The sequence below is a fragment of the Schistocerca nitens genome, chromosome 1 (assembly GCF_023898315.1).
Source record: "Schistocerca nitens isolate TAMUIC-IGC-003100 chromosome 1, iqSchNite1.1, whole genome shotgun sequence".
Classification (NCBI taxonomy): Eukaryota; Metazoa; Arthropoda; class Insecta; order Orthoptera; family Acrididae; genus Schistocerca; species Schistocerca nitens.
This window is the reverse complement of record NC_064614.1, coordinates 837418164-837438863: the sequence shown is the minus strand read 5'-3', so window position 1 is coordinate 837438863 and position 20700 is coordinate 837418164. Positions and strand designations below refer to the sequence as shown.

At 38.4% G+C, this 20700-nt stretch overlaps 1 protein-coding gene across 1 annotated transcript in view; it reads left to right on the top strand.

Moving 5' to 3' along the window:
• The window catches only part of LOC126263157 (eIF-2-alpha kinase GCN2), a 322298-nt gene that overhangs the window by 296093 nt on the left and 5505 nt on the right, over window positions 1-20700 (top strand). The window contains exons 26-28 of the mRNA XM_049960195.1: window positions 8206-8425; window positions 10490-10647; window positions 19050-19220. Coding sequence (XP_049816152.1) covers window positions 8206-8425; window positions 10490-10647; window positions 19050-19176 — 505 coding nt within the window. The 3' untranslated portion in view covers window positions 19177-19220. The remainder of the gene's footprint in view (window positions 1-8205; window positions 8426-10489; window positions 10648-19049; window positions 19221-20700) is intronic.

Here is a 20700-nt window from a genome sequence, read left to right as displayed (position 1 = left end):
TGCCACTTTGTTTCCATCCCTGCCACGTTTGCCGGCTCCGCCGTAGTCTATACTGATGGTTCAATGGTTGCTGGTAGAGTTGGTTATGCTTTTACTCTTGGGGATTGCTGTGGACAACACTCGTTACTGGATGATTGCAGTGTTTTCAGTGCGGAGCTGGTATCCATCTCTCGCTCCCTCAAGTATGTCCGCTCCTGCCCAGGTGAGTCTTTCATCATCTGTAGTGACTCCCTGAGCGGTTTACGAGCTATCAACCAGTGTTTTTCTCACTCTCGTCTGGTGATGACTATCCAGGAGTCCCTCCATACTCTTGCCCATTGCAGCCATTCTGTGGTTTTTGTGTGGACCCTGGGTCATGTTGGCGTACTGGGTAATGATCAGGTTGACAGGCTATTGGTGCATCGGCTCTGGAGATAGGCCTTTCGGATTGTGATCTCTAGTCAGTTTTGCAGCACAAGGTCCTTGGTACCTGGGGTGCTGAGTGGCGCACGCTGCCTTCACCCAGCAAACTTCGGGTCGTGTCGTGTATGTGGCGCTCCTCCTTGCGGGCCTCTCACAAGGACTCCATTCTACTCTGCCAGTTATGCATTGGCCACACCTGGCTGACACACAGTTATTTATTGTGCCGCGAGGACCCACCTCTCTGTCGCTGTGGTTCAGCGTTGATAGGGGCCCCCATATTGTTGAACTATCAACTTTTAACTGCGATCAGGCAGATGTTCGCGCTGCCTGATACGCTCTCCGCACTTTTAACGGAGGACACTGTGATGGCAGGCTTAGTTTTGAGTTTTATTTGTGCAGGGGGCTTTTATCGCTCGATCTGAGGGTGTGTGTCTTTTTTTGTGTAGAGTCTGGCCTTTGGCCTACGGCTTTAGATTGGGGTTTTTAGTGTGTCTCTTAGTGGTTGGCGTTTTTTCTTTTTTTTTTCCATGGTCAGCCAACCACTGTAACACTCTGTGTGTTTTTTGTTCCTCTTTTCTGGCCTTTGTCTGTGTGTGTCTTCCTTGTTCTGTGCAGTTCCTTGTCATCGCCGTTGCTAGTTTTTCTTCCTTATGGGTGTTTCATTGTTGTTGTTGTGGTCTTCAGTCCTGAGACTGGTTTGATGCAGCTCTCCATGCTACTCCATTCTGTGCAAGCTTCTTCATCTCCCAGTACCTACTGCAACCTACATCCTTCTGAATCTGCTTAGTGTATTCATCTCTTGGTCTCCCTCTACGATTTTTACCCCCCATGCTGCCCTCCAATGCTAAATTTGTGATCCCTTGATGGCTCAAAACATGTCCTACCAACTGATCCCTTCTTCTAGTCAAGTTGTGCCACAAACTTCTCTTCTCCCCAATCCTATTCAATACCTCCTCATTAGTTATGTGATCTACCCACCTTATCTTCAGCATTCTTCTGTAGCACCACATTTCGAAAGCTTCTATTCTCTTCTTGTCCAAACTGGTTATCGTCCATGTTTCACTTCCATACATGGCTACACTCCATACAAATACTTTCAGAAATGCCTTCCTGACACTTAAATCTATACTCGATGTTAACAAATTTCTCTTCTTCAGAAACGATTTCCTTGCCATTGCCAGTCTACATTTTATATCCTCTCTACTTCGACCATCATCAGTTATTTTACTCCCTAAATAGCAAAACTCCTTTACTACTTTTAAGTGTCTCATTTCCTAATCTAATCCCCTCAGCATCACCCGATTTAATTTGACTACATTCCATTATCCTCGTTTTGCTTTTGTTGATGTTCATCTTATATCCTCCTTTCAAGACACTGTCCATTCCGTTCAACTGTTCTTCCAAGTCCTTTCCTGTCTCTGACAGAATTACAATGTCATCGGCGAACCTCAAAGTTTTTACTTCTTCTCCATGAATTTTAATACCTACTCCGAATTTTTCTTTTGTTTCCTTTACTGCTTGCTCAATATACGGATTGAATAACATTGGGGAGAATTGAATAACATCGGGGAGAGGTTACAACCCTGTCTCACTCCTTTCCCAACCACTGCTTCCCTCTCATGCCCCTCGACACTTATTAACTGCCATCTGGTTTCTGTACAAATTGTAAATAGCCTTTCGCTCCCTGTATTTTACCCCTGTCAACTTCAGAATTTGAAAGAGAGTATTCCAGTTAACGTTGTCAAAAGCTTTCTCTAAGTCTACAAATGCTAGGAACGTAGTTTTGCCTTTTCTTAATCTTTCTTCTAAGATAAGTCGTAAGGTTAGTATTCCCTCACGTGTTCCAACATTTCTACGGAATCCAAACTGATCTTCCCCGAGGTCCGCTTCTACCAGTTTTTCCATTCGTCTGTAAAGAATTCGCGTTAGTATTTTGCAGCTGTGACTTATTAAACTGATAGTTCGGTAATTTTCACATCTGTCAACACTTGCTTTCTTTGTGATTGGAATTATTATATTCTTCTTGAAGTCTGTGGGTATTTCGCCTGTCTCATACATCTTGCTCACCAGATGGTAGAGTTTTGTCATGACTGGCTCTCCCAAGGCCATCAGTAGTTCTAATGGAATGTTGTCTACTCCCGGGGCCTTGTTTCGACTCAGGTCTTTCAGTGCTCTGTCAAACTCTTCACGCAGTATCATATCTCCCATTTCATCTTCATCTACATCCTCTTCCATTTCCATAATATTGTCTTCAACTACATCGCCCTTGTATAAACCCTCTGTATACTCCTTCCACCTTTCTGCTTTCCCTTCTTTGCTTAGAACTGGGTTGCCATCTGAGCTCTTGATATTCATACAAGTGGTTCTCTTTTCTCCAAAGGTCTCTTTAATTTTCCTGTAGGCAATATCTATCTTACCCCTAGTGAGACAAGCCTCTACATCCTTACATTTGTCCTCTAGCCATCCCTGCTTAGCCATTTTGCACTTCTTGTCGATCTCATTTTTGAGACGTTTGTATTCCTTTTTGCCTGCTTCATTTACTGCATTTTTATATTTTCTCCTTTCATCAATTAAATTCAATATTTCTTCTGTTACCCAAGGATTTCTATTAGCCCTCGTCTTTTTACCTACTTGATCCTCTGCTGCCTTCCCTACTTCATCCCTCAGAGCTACCCATTCTTCTTCTACTGTATTTCTTTCCCCCATTCCTGTCAATTGTTCCCTTATGCTCTCCATGAAACTCTCTACAGCCTCTGGTTCTTTCAGTTTATCCAGGTCCCATCTCCTTAAATTCCCACCTTTTTGCAGTTTCTTCAGTTTCAATTTGCAGTTCATAACCAATATATTGTGGTCAGAATCCACATCTGCCCCTGGAAATGTCTTACAATTTAAAACCTGGTTCCTAAATCTCTATCTTACCATTATATAATCTATCTGATACCTTTTAGTATCTCCAGGATTCTTCCAGGTATACAACCTTCTTTTATGATTCTTGAACCAAGTGTTAGCTATGATTAAGTTATGCTCTGTGCAAAATTCTACAAGGCGGCTTCCTCTTTCATTTCTTCCCCCCAATCCATATTCACCTACTATGTTTCCTTCTCTCCCTTTTCCTACTGACGAATTCCAGTCACCCATGACTATTAAATTTTCGTCTCCCTTCACTACCTGAATAATTTCTTTTATCTCGTCATACATTTCATCAATTTCTTCATCATCTGCAGAGCTAGTTGGCATATAAACTTGTACTACTGTAGTAGGCATGGGCTTTGTGTCTATCTTAGCCACAATAATGCGTTCACTATGCTGTTAGTAGTAGCTAACCCACACTCCTATTTTTTTTATTCATTATTAAACCTACTCCTGCATTACCCCTATTTGATTTTGTATTTATAACCCTGTAATCACCTGACCAAAAGTCTTGTTCCTCCTGCCACCGAACTTCACTAATTCCCACTATATCTAACTTTAACCTATCCATTTCCCTTTTTAAATTTTCTAACCTACCCGCCCAATTAAGGGATCTGACATTCCACGCTCCGATCCGTAGAACGCCAGTTTTCTTTCTCCTGATAACGACGTCCTCCTGAGTAGTCCCTGCCCGGAGATTAGAATGGGGGACTATTTTACCTCCGGAATATTTTACCCAAGAGGACGCCATCATCATTTAATCATACAGTAAAGCTGCATGTCCTCGGGAAAAATTACGGCTGTAGTTTCCCCTTGCTTTCAGCCGTTCGCAGTACCAGCACAGCAAGGCCGTTTTGGTTAATGTTACAAGGCCAGATCAGTCAATCATCCAGACTGTTGCCCCTGCAACTACTGAAAAGGCTGCTGCCCCTCTTCAGGAACCACATGTTTGTCTGGCCTCTCAACAGATACCCCTCCGTTGTGGTTGCACCTACGGTATGGCTATCTGTATCGCTGAGGCACGCAAGCCTCCCCACCAACGGCAAGGTCCATGGTTCATGGGGGGGTGGGGAGGGGGGGGGTCTTTCATGGTCATGGAAAAAGGGGCCAGTGACCTTTGTAGTCTGGTCCCTTCAACCCCCACAAACCAAGCAGAGTGAGGGAAAAACGACGGTCTGTACGCCTCAGTATGAGCCCTAATTCCTCATATCTTACCTTCATGGTTCTTACGCACAGTGTACATTGGCTACAATAGAATCATTCATCAGTCAGCTTCAAATCCCAGTTCTGTTAACTTTCTCAATAGCGTTTCTAGAAAAGAACGTCAACTTCCTCCCAGAGATTCCCATTTGAGTTCATAAAGCATCTCTATAACACTTACATGTTGTTCGAACCTACCAGTAACAAATCTAGCAGCCCACCTCTTTGCTTCGATGTCTTCCTTCAGTCCAACTTGGTGTGGATTGCAAACACTCCAGTAGTACCAAGAATAGGTCACACTTGCATCCTATATGCAGTCTCCTTTAAAGATGAACCACAGTTTCCCAAAATTATCCCAATGAACCAAAGTCAACCATTTGCCTTCCCTACCACTATCCTCTTCTTCTTGTTCCAGTCCATATCACTTTGCAGTGTTGCATTCAGATATTTAAATGATGTGACTGTGTCAAGTATGACCCTACCATTGCTGTATCTGAAAATTATAGGTTTGTTTTTCCTATATGTCTGCATTAACTTACGTTTTTCTACATTTAGAGTTAGCTGCCATTCATCACAACAACTAGAAGTTTTGTCTAAATCGCCTTGTATCTTCCTACTGTCACTCAACTTCGACACCTTACTGTGGACCACAACATCCTGAGCAAACAACCAGGGATTGCTGCCTATCCTGTCTGCCAAATCATTTATGTACATACAGAACAACAGTGGCCCTATCACATTTCACTGGGGCACTCCTGATGATACCCCTGTCTCCGATGGACACTCAGCTTTGAGGACAACATACTGGGTTCTATTACTTAAGACTTCTACAAGCCACTCATATATCTGTGAAGTTATTCCATATTCTTGTACCTTTGTTAACAGCCTGCAACGGGGCACCTTGTCAAATGCTTTCTGGAAATCTAAAAATACGGAATCTGCCTGTTGCCCTTCATCCATGTTTCTCAGTATACCATGTGAAAAAAGGGCAAGCTGAGTTTTTCACGAGCGATGAATTCTAAAACCATGCTGGTGGAAATAAGCTTCTCAGTCTCAATAAAGTTTGTTGTATTCAAAGTGAGAATATGTTCAAGGATTCTGCAGCAGATAGAAATTAGGGATATAGGTGTTAATTTTGCGGGTTCTTTTACCTTTCTTATATATTGGAGACACCTGCACTTTTTTCTAGTCTCCTAGGACTTTGTGCTAGGCGAGAGATTCACGATAAATGCAAGCTAGGTAAAGGGCCAGTGCCATAGACTACTCTTTGTGAAATCTAACTGGGATTCCATCTGGACCTGGTGATTTATTTGCTTTCAAATTTTTCAGTTGTTTCTATATACCAAGTATGCTTATTACTATGTCGTCCATATGAGAGTCTGTCCAATGGTCAAAAGATGGTATGTTTTTATGATTATCCTGTGTGAACAATTTCTTGAATGTGAAATTTAAAACTTCAGCTATTGACTTGCTATCTGCAACTGCCCCAGTAGACTGGTCAACAAGGGACTGAATGGAAGCCTTAGACCTGCTTAGTGACTGTAGATATGACCAGAATTTACGGGGTGCTCTGCCAGATCTTTTGCTAAGACGTGACAGTGGTAGTTGTATGCTTCACGCATAGATCTTTTCACAGACACACGAACCTCTATTAACCTTCGCTTTTTGTCGTTTGTGTATTCCCTTTTGAACTGAGAGTGCAAGAGCCTCTGCTTCCTCAGCATTCTTTGAATTTAAGGTGTAAACAATTGAAATTAATAAATAATGTCAAGCCTCCAAATTTATGGCTTATGAAATTCTGATTCTCTTGGGCTGTTCTCTGATGACCTGTTCCGTTTATGTCTTACCGTAAGATCTGATAATGCTGTATATGTATGAACATATGTAAATGTTCAATTGAAGATGACTAAGCAAGCAAATTTGATTAGTAGTACTGAATAAAATGTTTTGTTTCAAATATATTGACAGCTTTATTTTACAAATTTGCCTTTTGTGAAACTCGGTGTTTCCAGTCACAAGACATGTTTCAACACGTGTCTGTTACCTCCTCTAGGCTTGACATTATTTCGTAATTCCTGTTGTTTACACCTTAAATTTACAGAATGTCATCCTTTGGTAAATTATAGACTGACGGACCACCATATTTTTTTCTCTCTCATGAAATTTGTATTCTTTCTTACTAGCTTTTTTGCTTCATGGTTGTAAACCTGATTGGAAACTCTACATAACATTATTTTAGAGCACGAGCTAAAAATCTGTCACTGCATTTGAAAATGTATTTGAAATTGTAGAGCCAAGTTTTAAAATGAATATTATGCCAAGGACTGCTTTCTTATTGCCTTCATTATCTGGATAGGATATGATAAAACAGTTTCCGTAAGTGCAGTAACTTCGTGTGTCCCTACCAAACAATGTGCCGCAGTGCTGCGCATCTTCAAGTGATGCCTCAGTATGCACTAAATTTCAAACAGAAATTTGACGAAAGGTAAACTCCAAACAGAAATTTGACAAAGGGTAAATTCCGAACAGAAATAAGATGAAAGGTGTTACGACAGAGTTCTTCATCGTAGCTGCGCATGCGCAGTAACACCTGTTTTCTTGTGCTCTCTTGCATCTGCTAAAATGAACCTATTTCCAACAGGTTGCAGGGAAAATATTGTGAATGGTGATTTGAGAAGCTTTACTTTAAAAGTAAATTTTCTTTTAGGCAAGAGCATTTGACTCTCATTCAAAGCCTAGCACTTAGAGGACCAGCAACTTAGAAAAATAACGGGTCCTTCCCGTGTAGCTATACTACATGTACATTAATTTAAACCATGAACTTTTCTGTTTTGGTGTTCGTACTACTTAACAGAGATGTTACTACTGGCTGACTAAATCAAAAGTTGGTGAGATCGCGTGACGTGAAATATGAATTGCTGACAAAAGTGCATTGCAAGTATGTAGAACCTTTACCATTCAAATGATTGAAAATTTTATAACTCCGGGGGAAAATGTATGTCACTTAATGTGGAAAAATTGTACTTTTAACTGGGAAAAAGAATCTAGGGTTTCCCCCCCCCCACCATATATATCCTGCCCTTTTTGCTTTTCTCCCTCCCCTTCTCTCTCCCCCTTCTCCCTCCTGGCCTCCCCCTTCTCCCTCCTGCCCCCCCTTCTCCCTCCTGCCCCCCCTTCTCCCTCCTGCCCTCCCCCTTCCCCTTCTCCCTCCTGCCCTCCCCCTTCTCCCTCCTGCCCCCCCCTGCTCCCTCCTGCCCTCCCCCTGCTCCCTCCTGCCCTCCTGCCTACCCCCTGCTCCCTCCTGCCCTCCCCCTTCTCCCTCCTCCTCTCCTTCTTTCCCCTCTCACCCTTCCCTGCCCTCCCTCTCCCCTTTCCCTGCCCCCCTCTCTGCCTTTCTCCTCTTTACCTTGCTTGCCCCTTCTCCCCATCTCTCCCTTCCCTGCCCCTCTCCCATCTCAAGGTTCTGTCTCCTAAACATCTCTCCTCCTCCTCCTCCGCATCCCCCAGCTGCACCGCTACGTGTGTGTGTGTGTGTGTGTGTGTGTGTGTGTGTGTGTGTGTGTGTGTGTGTGTGTGTGTGTGTGTGTGTGTGTGCGCGCACACAATGGGGGTGAAAGGTGGAGAGAGGGATCTGTAACTTAAGCATGATTGAATTTTATTTTATTTTATTTTATTTTTTTCTTTCGTTTTTAGGTTCCAGGAACGTAAAGTGCAATTAAATGAATTGGTAGACCTGATGCTAAGGTTAACTGGTAAGGAACCTAGCACACCAAATTCACGAGTTGAAGCGAAAAATGAATTTTTTACTCAAACAAATCCAGGACCTCCAAGCAGTGGCCCTCTAGTTAATTGCAATTTTAATCTGACACTTGATAAGTTAAATGTCAGTCAACGGCGACGCCATGAAGGGCTGGTAAGTTCCAATGTTTTGTCAGTGTATTTCACTTTCATTTATATGAGTACATGAATGTAGAGGTAGGCTTACAATGACTCTGAAATCATGATAATTTCAACAAGCTAACTTCTATACAAGCTCCTCTAGATAGATAATTGAATAATAAGTTTCAGTACCATTCATTCTCCTCTTCTTCCTATGGTCTTTCTTGCTTGTATTCTTTTATCTACTGATCAGTTATCTTTCTTTCATTTGACACTTGCACACTCCTTAACAGCCATTTCTCTGCTTTTCTTCTCATGTGGCACACCTCCCTTTTGTGATGGTCCAATTTTTACTACTTTTCCTCTTCAGATGTTACGCACTTTTTTCCACACTGTGTTTAGTTGTCAGTACAAATTTCTGAAGAGTTACATTTAAGATGATTGTACTTGATGATTTCCTCCACTTATATTTCATTCACTGATTTAATGTTATTGTAAATAAAGAAGAAATGTTAAAGTAAACAGTAAACACATTTTTATCACTTGACTAATCAATTACTTCTCAAATATATCTTTCAAACTGTTTTTGGTTAGCTGTGCAACAGGGAAAAATAAATGTATATTTTAATCCAAACAGTGACAACGAGTTTGGTAAATTGTTGAGATTTTATATAGCTCTTGATCAAAGATAGCAATACTGCTAATTATACCAACCTTGCCAATAATTCATAAGTGATTTCCTTTTTGGGTGGGTTTGAGGTGTGACCCAAAAGTAACATGAATTTTTAATTTCACAAATTTTATATATACAGTTTAAAAATAAAATTAAAAAATGCTCTTTATCTTTTATATACACATGTCCCTGATGTATGTTTGCATTGGCAGCTGTTTTGAATATTTAGTTTATTGTTGACAGTCAAAAAGGTTATAGGTGTTTTCGAGTGCTTGGCAAATTTTTACTTTCGAAAAAATGGATCAAAGAGTTTCCACTAAATTTTGCTTGAAAAATGGAATAAAGTTGACTGTGGCTTTTAGCGAATACACTCTGAGTAAGACAAGAGTTTATGAGTGGTATAAATGTTTGAAAGTGGATCAAGAAGACATTGAAGATTACTGCCTGGATGCCCTAGCACGTCAGTCACTGACGACAATGTGGAAGAAGTAAAGAAAATGGTTGAAAATTGCCAAACCTCCATTATAAACATTTTTCATGATGTTGACATATCCTTTTTCAGATTTTATGGGCATGAAACATGTCGCACCAACGTTTGTTGTGAAATTGTTGTATTTTGACCAAAAACAATGTTGCATAGACATTACTCAGCAATTGTTGAATGAAGCCTGCAATGATCCAGAACTTGTAAAGACAGTTGTCCTAATGGAAACTGCCCAAAGAGCCAAGACCAAAAAAAATTCAAGAAGTGTGATCACATGTGAAAGTTCTTCTCATTGTTTTCTTTGATTACAATGGGATAGTGCATCCTGGGTTGGTCCTTGTGGTCGTACGGCCAATAAGAAATAGTATCTGGAAGTTATGCACCTTTTGCTTGAAGCAATCTGAAGAAAACTACCAGAATTGTGGCAAAACCATCACGTGAAAATGGCATTGCAATATGCTCCCACTCACATGTCAATGTTTGTTCATATTGTTTTTGGCAAGAAACAACTGTGTTCACTAGGCACAGCCTCCTGCAATTTCTTTCTATTCTCTAGGTTGAAGAGACCCTTGAAATGGTGTCGGTGTTGGACCATTGAGGAGATAAAAACAGAATCGCAAAGGAGATGAATACCAAAACGCAAAGTGAATTCCTGAAGTGCTTCCAAGATCGGAAATAGCACTGGTACAAGTGTATTATATCAGAGAGTGATTACTTTAAAGGCAATAAAATTGATGTTGATGAATAACGATTCTGTAAGAAAAAGAAAACATTGTTACTTTTTGATCACACCTTGTACAGTTCTCTCTCTCTCTCTCTCTCTCTCTCTCTCTCTCTAGATTATATTTTGGAGTAGTTACAGATACATTTGAAATCGCACCATAATATGCTCACTTTGTCTCATTTCAAACAACTACAGGGAATTCATTAATCTGTTCCAGATGAAAGCAGCTCTGTCTCCTTTATTAGCTCGTTTGTCACCTAAAGTTCGTGTTGAGGTCTTGGCACTTAATCTCGATGCCAGTGTTATTAGAACCTTGTCAGCGTATGTGGATGCTGAATTTGACTTCCAGCAATCAGTGACAGCAGTAATTGAAAAGTAAGAAATACCAGTTACTCAGATTTTTTTTTTTAATGAGTAGTATATGAAGTATTCTTGGGTTTTCCTTTGTTTTATATTAATTATTGTGTGTATAATCTAAACCAAAGACTTCATTGAAATTAGAGGGAAGATGATCAACATCTACATCACTACCCATCTTCAAGCTATTTATTCACCCTTCCACTCTCTAACAGTGTGCAGGAAAATAAAAACACTTAAATCTTCCAGTGCATGCTCTGATTTCTCTTATTTGATTGCAGTAATTGGTTCTCCCTAACTCATGCGTACCAACAAAATGATAAATTGCTTTGTTGGTTGTTATGTAATGGAAGGGTATATTTTGAATTATTCGAACTGGCTACACAAACTGTAACAGAATTTGTTTCATTTACAGAGGATCACTGTATGCCAACGGTTCAAGGAAAATATGAGTCTCCTTGTGGACATGTCACAACCACTGTTCTGCCCATGTTTAGAATTGTCCATTTATGCACTGTAGCCAAAAATAGGAGTTATTCATATTATTTTTGTTCAACAGACAGCACAAAATATATTACAGGGGGAGATAGAACCGTTGTAGAGCGGTGGTAATTTTTGTCAATGGCTTGACAGTAGATTAAAACTAAAAGAAATTATCTCCAGCTCTCAGAGAACACTCTCCACATTGCTCCATCATATTCAGATGGTTTGGAAGAGTGACGTTAGTGGTGTTTCCTTCTCAGGTCAACATTCCCTGAAGGGAATGTTCCTGCAGCCTAGAAACTATAACTTCAGATATTTGATGAATAGTCATAAGACTTTTAATCATCGCCTCGAAAAAACAAAGTTACATATTTAATTCTTTGTTTGTTTTGCAGCTACACAACTGCAGTATACATTGAAATCCTCACACCACACTACCGTAGTACACCACCAGAGGACCAAAAACAAAACTGTGGAGCACATGATAAAATGAATTATTATGCAGTAATTTGTTTTCGGTGGCAGTGGAATGCTGGACCTGCTGGAAAGGAATTACTGAGCTTTTGTCAACAGGCTGCACTGTTTTGTTTTGGCTCACCTAGTGGTGTGCTACAGTACTGTGGAGCAAGGATTTACAAGTGTGCGAGGATTACAGACAAGTACCTGCAAGCAAACAAAAAATTAATTATGTAACTTTATTTTTTCGATTTGATACTGACTACCCTTGCAGGAATCCTTGGTCCAGACTACGCCTGCAGTGTACGCTATTGTGCAAGGCTATATCAAATGAAATATATAGAAAATGAGGATAAGTAACCACCCTCTTACAAATAAAATTTCAGTAATGAACAGCTGCAGAGCATGATTTGTAAAAATCTTTAGAGACAAATTTGCAGACAATCTTTCACTAATGTTTGTGTGAGACACACATGTGAGTGCAGTGGTTTGAGTGGATATAAAGAACAGCAATGTGTCTGATGACAGGCTTTTTTTCATCACTGAGAATATAGCACTGATATTGAAAAATCTCTGCTGGCAAATAATTCTATGAATATGCGGAATATATCACAATTTTATCTACTTGAAAAATGGCTATATCCAATCATAGGATGGTGTGTCTGGCTACCTTCTCCCACCCTTTCCTATGTATCACTTATGTAAAGAATACAAAGTATGGTAGAGCTGAAATAGCAGTCATTATTTTCCACTTTTCATCCTTGAATGGAACAGCAAGAATCTATAGAAAATGTCTTCTACTGTTCACTTCAATACATTAGCAACCATTGTTAAATTTTTCAAATTTACTTTTATATTTTTGTACTTATTTTTATTTATAATGTATCAGTTAAATTATAGTGCCCATATGTCTTTTTATGAGACAGTTTTTTATTAATGAAAATATTATTCTTTGATCAGCTCCTCGTGTTATCTCAGCCTTTACCACTACAACATGCAAAGCAGGTCTTATTTTGCTTTTTGCAGCAGTATACGAACAAGGTATTGATTACCCTTCGCACTTTCTTTCATTCTCCATTAGTTGCAGGGTAGAGTAATGCTTAATGTTGCAGATTCAATTTCACTTAAAATACTTCAATAGTCATTTTGCAACACAAATTGCTGGTTTATTTGTAATTATGGTGCCTATTTTTGAAATGTAGCTCCTATAAAGCCTGTTGTTGTTGTTGTTGTTGTTGTTGTTGTTGTTGTTGTGGTCTTCAGTCCTGAGACAGGTTTGATGCAGCTCTCCATGCTAATCTATCCTGTGCAAGCTCCTTCATCTCCCAGTACCTACTGCAACCTACATCCTTCTGAATCTGCTTAGTGTATTCATCTCTTGGTCTCCCTCTACGATTTTTACCCTCCACACTGCCCTACAATACTAAATTGGTGATCCCTCGATGTCTCAGAACATGTCCTACCAACCGATCCCTTCTTCTAGTCAAGTTGTGCCACAAACCTCTCTTCTCCCCAATCCTATTCAATACCTCCTCATTAGTTATGTGATCTACCCAACTAATCTTCAGCATTCTTCTGTAGCACCACATTTCGAAAGCTTCTATTCTCTTCTTGTCCAAACTGGTTATCGTCCATGTTTCACTTCCATACATGGCTACACTCCATACAAATACTTTCAGAAATGCCTTCCTGACACTTAAATCTATACTCGATGTTAACAAATTTCTCTTCTTCAGAAACGATTTCCTTGCCATTGCCAGTCTCCATTTTATATCCTCTCTACTTCGACTATCATCAGTTATTTTGCTCCCCAAATAGCAAAACTCATTTACTACTTTAAGTGTCTCATTTCCTAATCTAATTCCCTCAGCATCGCCCGACTTAATTCGACTACATTCCATTATCCTCGTTTTGCTTTTGTTAATGTTCATCTTATATCCTCCTTTCAAGACACTGTCCATTCCGTTCAACTGTTCTTCCAAGTCCTTTGCTGTCTCTGACAGAATTACAATGTCATCGGCGAAGTCTACCGCAGTTAAAACTGTAAAATGAATTATTCTTTGCCACCTTGTTGCACCAGCTGTTCTTCTAACTTATAAATCTACTTTACTGGCATATATTGTTTCATCATCATTTCTGTTTTGTTCATGAGAATATAAATGTGATTTTACGCAAACAGTGATCTTCACTGAAACAAAATTTGTGCTTTATGGGAAAAATAAGATGAAAAGTTGAAAAAGATGAAACAATTTTGAAACAATTAATTACTACATCTTCTTTGTCGAGGGATATTTTCCAAGGATTGTAAAATTTTTCAGGAAGTCGCAAATGAAAATAAAAACGTTATCTGCACTAATAATAAAACTATTGAACCATCTGTTTGTCTGTCTGAACACACTAATCTCCAAACAACTTTTTATGGGGTTTTCACATGGAATTTGAACATAGCTTGTGCCAATGTATAGACAGTATGTTGTCAAAATCAAGCCACCAGAAAAGGTACAGTGAAACCCCAATTTTTTGTTTCCTTGCTCCAGGCTGAAGAAATGCAAAATTGAGGAAAATGCAGAATCAAGGAAAACATTAAAATCTCCAAAATACGAACAAAAACATATGTAATTGGAATATATATGATTAAAAATTGTAATCCTCTTCAATACAATGTTTATACAATAATTTATGTTAATGAATTTCATCAGTTCTTAAAAAAGTCACACATGTGTGCAAGTAAAAAACCACAAATTATACCTCAAAACACACGTTTTGAGAGTTCTTTCCTTTGTGCCTGCTCAGAAAAAATTGAAAATTGGTGAACATGGTGAAGTAAACAGACAACTGCAGAGTATGGTGAAAGGAATCAGAATCTAACATGTGGAGTGCGTGATTTCCTTCTTTAATAAGAGAAACAGAGATGTGAAAAAATAAGTTTAATACCCCAGTTGACATAACAACCTTATTAGAAATTAGTTCAGTGAATTTCTGTACACTGTGTAAATTTTAAATTTAAAAGAAAGCTGAGGTGCTACAGTTTCGCTTCATGCCTTCTATCGTTGCTGCCAATCTGCACGATCTAGAGTGTTTGGTGCAAAGTATATACATGAGTAGTGTATGTAGTTGTTGCAACTGTAAGCATCAGATTTGGGCTTGAAAGTCTTTAAAATACACTATCATAAAACACAGCACTTGATCAGGTTTTTCAGACTTCACAGAATGCTTTCACCCCTACCAGCATTGCTGTCATTGAAGGGCCACTCCCCTTGTGCACACATCCAGCAGGCAAGCTCATTTTACATGTGTTAGTTCGGGTGGTGACTGCGCTGGCAGTTGGGTGACAAAAGCAGTTGCCAGCCAATAAGAGCTCACTAGCTGGAAATGACCGATGTTTCTTTGATTCTGACCGAACATATTCTTTGAGACTCAGTGTTTGAATTTAAAAAGTTTACAGTTGATATTGTTGCTCGACACAGTACATCAGAAATACATGCGGGATGATGAGACTGCATTGTAAGTGACAGAAGGAAAGGTGGTGGCTGGGCCCCTTGTTCACATATTGGCTTGGACAGGAATACTTCACGTCAACTGTCCTGTTTCCATTGCTGCCGCAACCTAGCAGTTGTCGTATCATAATTGCATGGTGAAGCTAAACGTTGCGAGTTGTGTTGGCAGTGCCAATTGTGGATTACTTCAGCATTTCCTCTCACATGTCTCCCCTCTCCACAATGGCATAAAATATTCCCCAACTCCACCTCCACTTGTGGTGTGAACCATCTGTCTTTTGTGTCACATATAACTCATTCTGTCACATCAAATGTCAGTAGGAAGAAAACGGGACAAAATCAAGTGAGACGTTGAGTAAAAATGTAGAATCGAGGTAAACCTTACTAGGAAGAAATGTAAACTCTAGGAATTTTTAGCATTGATCTTATAGATTTCTGACAGGTGCTACGAATTTATGGCATAGAATCATGAAAAACATAAAATCGGAGAATGTGAAATTGATGGTCCCCTGTATCATGATCTAAATTTTTATCCAAAACTGTCACATTTGTCTGTTTGAACATGCTAATTTCCAAAACTACTAGACAAATTTTCAAAGGATTTTCACAGGTTACTTGACCATAGCTTGGTGCATCGTACGGGCTTCATTTAATTAAAATTGGATCACAGGGGAAAAAAACATGTTGCAGTTTAATGTTTTATATATATGCAAAAGCGCTTTTGTCTGTTACCTTGTCACAACAAAACGGGTGAACCAATTTTGATGAAATTAGGTATGTAGATAGCTTGAAACCTGAGGAATAAAATAAAACAATAGAAACTTCAGCTTGGAATATCAGCAGTATAAGGAGAAAGATAGATTACTACTCATTGCAAAGTTGACACGAGTTGCAGACAGGCAGGTGATAAGACGATTTCACATTTAGCTTTCAGCCAAAGCACTCTACACCACACATACACACAAAGTCATTCATTCACGCAAGCGAGCACGCCTTCCGCACACATGACCTCCTCATCTTTTTCTGAAGCAGGCTTTGGCTGAAAGCTAAATACATAACAGTTCTTTTGTTGTGCCTATCTGCAACTCAGTGTGTGTCATCTCAATGGTGAGTAGCAGTCTATCTTTTTCCTTATAATGAGGAAGAAAATAAGCATCTTTAGAAAGTAAAAAAGGAAAAGTCGGCACATAGAAGTGTGAAATATTGGGTGGAACATATTTTTTTATCGGTGATCATAAACCATGTAAAAAAAAAAAAAAAAAAAGTATTCAATTTGGTGTATAATGTATAGCTGCTTACATAGCACAGTGCACAAATGCGCAAGCATCTGCTCATGTCTGTCTGCTTGTGCCCAGCCATAGCAATGGGTAACAGCTTGTTTAAATTATAATTATGCATGCAGAGAGCTGATAATTACCACTAATACCTTTATTATTTTGGAATGGAAACACTGCCCTTTAAAACAGTTTATTGTTTTATGTTGCAAGTACAGGATCTTGTTAACGGGAAAGAAGTGAAAAATGTATACAGAAAGCTTCCATAATTTGAGGATAATGTCCATTGAGTTTATGTTCACTGTCATCAGCTTGTGTACATTCAGCATGTATTTATGTAGTTTCCATTAGAAATATTACATTTTATACAGTTTGTTTCATGAAAAATGCAATTATTTTACTTTAGCATTATTAATTGCATAATTACCTTAAATTAAATGACTAAGCAAGAATGAGACTTTTGATTTAACTTCAGTTTAAACAGTTTCATACCTTATTGTGGCACATATATTCATCCCTGCAAATTAAGAACCATTCTGTAAAACTTTATAGCCAAGGGTGCCGGCTTTTGAAAATCAGTGTGGATGCTGTAAATCACAGTTCACAAATGTTTTGAAAACAAGTCCTCCTAAAAATCCAGTTAAGGTATTTTTAAATGAGCACCACTTGATAAAGGTAAACAAACTTGTTTATTAGGTTCATTTTTTCCATTCTAGTTAATTGATACAAAAAATAATCCACAATATACACAGATTTGTTTTATTTTTTCAAATCCTTCTGTAATTTCTGATTATCACTCATAAAGAATGTGTTCTTATGAACAGCGGATTGTTTAATGAAAATGTTCACCACAGTGTCATGGTTCAAGTTTTTTGCTTTTTTCTTATGGACATGCATGATAGTGGTGTTCAGTTTCTCGTTCGTTGTGGCGTTGCACAAGTGATTTTTTGATCTTGTAAGGGTGTAAAAAAAATGTTCTGCTTTGCATTTAGAATCTTGTATACTTAAGGTAATCTTCATCAGTTTCATGACATCTGGAACCAATTCACCAATGTGCACGTCCAAGGAAAAGAAGCTCACTAAGTCGTCCATATTTCCTATGGGATAATTTTTGGATTCACACACCTCCAACACCACATTTCTGAGCAAAGTTAATCTTTCTGCATCAGAGTCATCCATATAAAATTCTATTACATGGCTCCAGTTCTTAACTTTTGAAAGAATAAAGGTTTATATTTCTTTGAAGTGAGTCAAGAACATTGGTCCTTGAAACACTGAATCACAATATCTAAAATCTCAAAATAAATCCTCTGGTAATAATCATGGGGTGTGGCAAAAGTGTAGGGTAGAACACCTATCATCTTGTTTTCAAGAAATCTTTTGAACTATTGGAAGTTTCAGGTCTTCAACATCAGAATTTTTTTATCAGTTCCTCACAGAAACTTTCATTAGTTCGAGATAACCTCAAAATGTCTTGGACAGAATTATTGTCCATGGTCTTTTGGAGTTGTAGAGGGGAATTTGGTAGAAATGGATTCCAAATTTCAGCTGACTCTAAAATTTTAATAAGAAGTGTAGTGACAATGATAAATTCAAAAGAACACAGAAAATTTAAGAAACCTTCATTGTTAGCACCAGCATAGGATTTTTTGAGCTCAAATTCCTTGAAGAACAAAATTAATTGTTTATAATTCTGGAAAATAGTTTTCAGTGAACTTATTCTACATTGCCACATGACAGGATAAAAAGTCCAAAGAGCTACAGGATGAACAAAACTTGCACATTGGGCAGCTTGCAATCACTTTTAGTTGTTTGGGGGGACCCACATTCAAATTTGGCTATTTCTTTCACTTTTGAATTATAATCTCTCACTACGGTATCATTTTACATTGCCTTTGAGTCACAAAATTCTAAGAACAGGCAATACAGTGAACATGCAAAAATCATGAATTTCTCTGATTTTTGCTTGCCACCCAAAAAAGGTGGCACATGTATTGCCCACTCTGTTAGTAGCAATACCTCTGCACGACTTGATATCTTGAGAAAAATGAGTGAGAACGTCAATTAAAATTGTCCACAATACTTCAGCGATAGTAAGATTCGCTAGTATAGAAACCAAAAAATAAAGGAAATCAAAACTTTCTTGTGTTGACAGACATCGTTTGTTTAAATGATACACAATAAAAAAAAAAAAAAGTAGACTAGAACTTACTGCTCCACTAAGAACAGTAGCTATCGTCACAAAGTAGGCATTTTAAATCTCTGCCAACCGTGTCCATTGGATGGAACATTTGAAAACTTGCGTGAGATTTCTGCAAGAGAGTAGCACTGAACACTTGTCAGTCGTTTCTGGATGGCTAAGAAGTGCTAGGCTGTGCTTGCACCTTTTATGGACCAGTGTGAGGGCACAACATCAAAACTGAAATAAGTGAAACCTTACAAGTTTTCTCCATTTTTTTTTTTAAATATTCTATTCTATTTTATTTTCCTTCCTCATTTTGTGTGGGTACTGAGTGCTACAAAAAATTTCAGGTAGGGTGCATGAGCACTGGAGCACCCATGGAGTGGGGCACCCCTGTATATAGCCTTCAGTAGCTGGGTGAAACATTATCTTGGATAATGTCAAGGGAAGGAGAAGGAGAAAACTAATTGTAGTGTGTAACCATGTTACATTATTATAAGTATCATTTGAATTTCTTTTTCTTTCTAGGCATCCCCGTCATAAGAAGTACATCATAAGAATCTGTGAAGAAATAATGGACTTGAGGAGTGGAAAGAATAGTCCAGTCATTGTTTTATACAGTGTCGAAGAAAATGTCATTAGAATGTTGATGTAAGGTGAAATATGTTATGAAATGAAACTGCCAGCGATGGTAAAAAAGTAAATATTTTTATAAATTAATTTTCTTTACGTGGCATTTTAGTTATTGTGTTCGCAGTTAGCATATATGTTAAATGTTAGTGTTCATGAATGTTATTTTTGCTTCACAAATTGAAAAGTTTCTGTTTGAGAGCATACAAGACAAAAGCAATTGTTTTGAGTTAAAAAGGTCTGTAATGACCTTGCTGTACAAAGTCAGTGTTAAACTCTTGCAACTGTTTTGTGATACAGGATATACATGAACAACCACCAATCATTGTTTTTCAGTTATTCCTGTATATCCTGTACAACCTTTCATAGTTTACTTATTATTTCTGTTTAAAAATGTGAGCTACTTTTTGTTATAATTACTTCAGAATTTTACACTGCCTTACTTAATTATTGTGTAATAGTATACTGAATGCTTGCACAATGTGTACTGTAGAAAATTCAACTAAGCTATGTTAGTTGAATAGTTTGATCATAATCAATTTGCTCTCACTTCTTATTTGATAAGTAAGTTTGTGTTGTATAAAAGCAGAAGAGTACGTGACAAATGTTTGTGTGTACATTCTTCCAAGGCAATATTGAAATACTGTTTTGCCCCCCTTTCACAGTAAACTTTTAATTATTGATGGAAGCAGAAAACGTTAATATAAGACTGGTCAAAGCCAGTGATTCTTCAGAAAGAACATCAGGAATTTTATTGCAAAAGTCCACTAGTTTACTCCTTTTCATAAGTAAATGTTGTATGGAAGCAGAACAGGTTAATATAAGACTGGGGAAAGCCAGTGATTAATCAGAAAGAATATCAGGAATTTTATTGCAAAAGTCCACTAGTTTACTCCTTTTCATAAGTGAATATTGTGTAATTTCATTATAGTCCCACTGGTCATTCCCCTTTTCCTAAAACAGTCTTGTGGTATTTAATCAGTCCTATTTTGTTCTGTTGTTGAATCAAGATCTCTTGCTTTCAATATACAATGGTAACAATTTTCTATTTCTGATCATATTTAGCAGTCAAGTTTTTAGTATATATAGTGATATGATGTTCTTTGATAATGGCTATTATATTGTTATTTTCTCTGATGAAGGCTATTCGAAGATTTTTCACGTGCTTCATTAAAAAAAATTGGGTGGGGGCGGCACCATAATACGTGTCATCTGGTGATTTTATTTTATTTTTATTTTTTTAAAGATGTGGAGCCCCTCCATGCCCACACTGGCATGATGGCCAACTTGAAAGGTCTGCTGCCATCTCTGCATAAGGGTTAGTTTTCACTAAAGTGAGGTGTCGCAGGATGTGGGTACTGTGATGTTTGCGTATGTCTGGTTAAGGTTAACTATTTACATGTGCTCATCTGGAGATAGACTAGGTCGAAAGTCAAACAAAGGGCAGCAGTTTGAAGGGCAGAGGGAAAACAGTGTGAAGGCAAGCGCCAAGGGAAGAAAACCTCAGCGATAGTTAGTTTGGGTAGTAAGAGCAGTAGCGGTTGTCTTA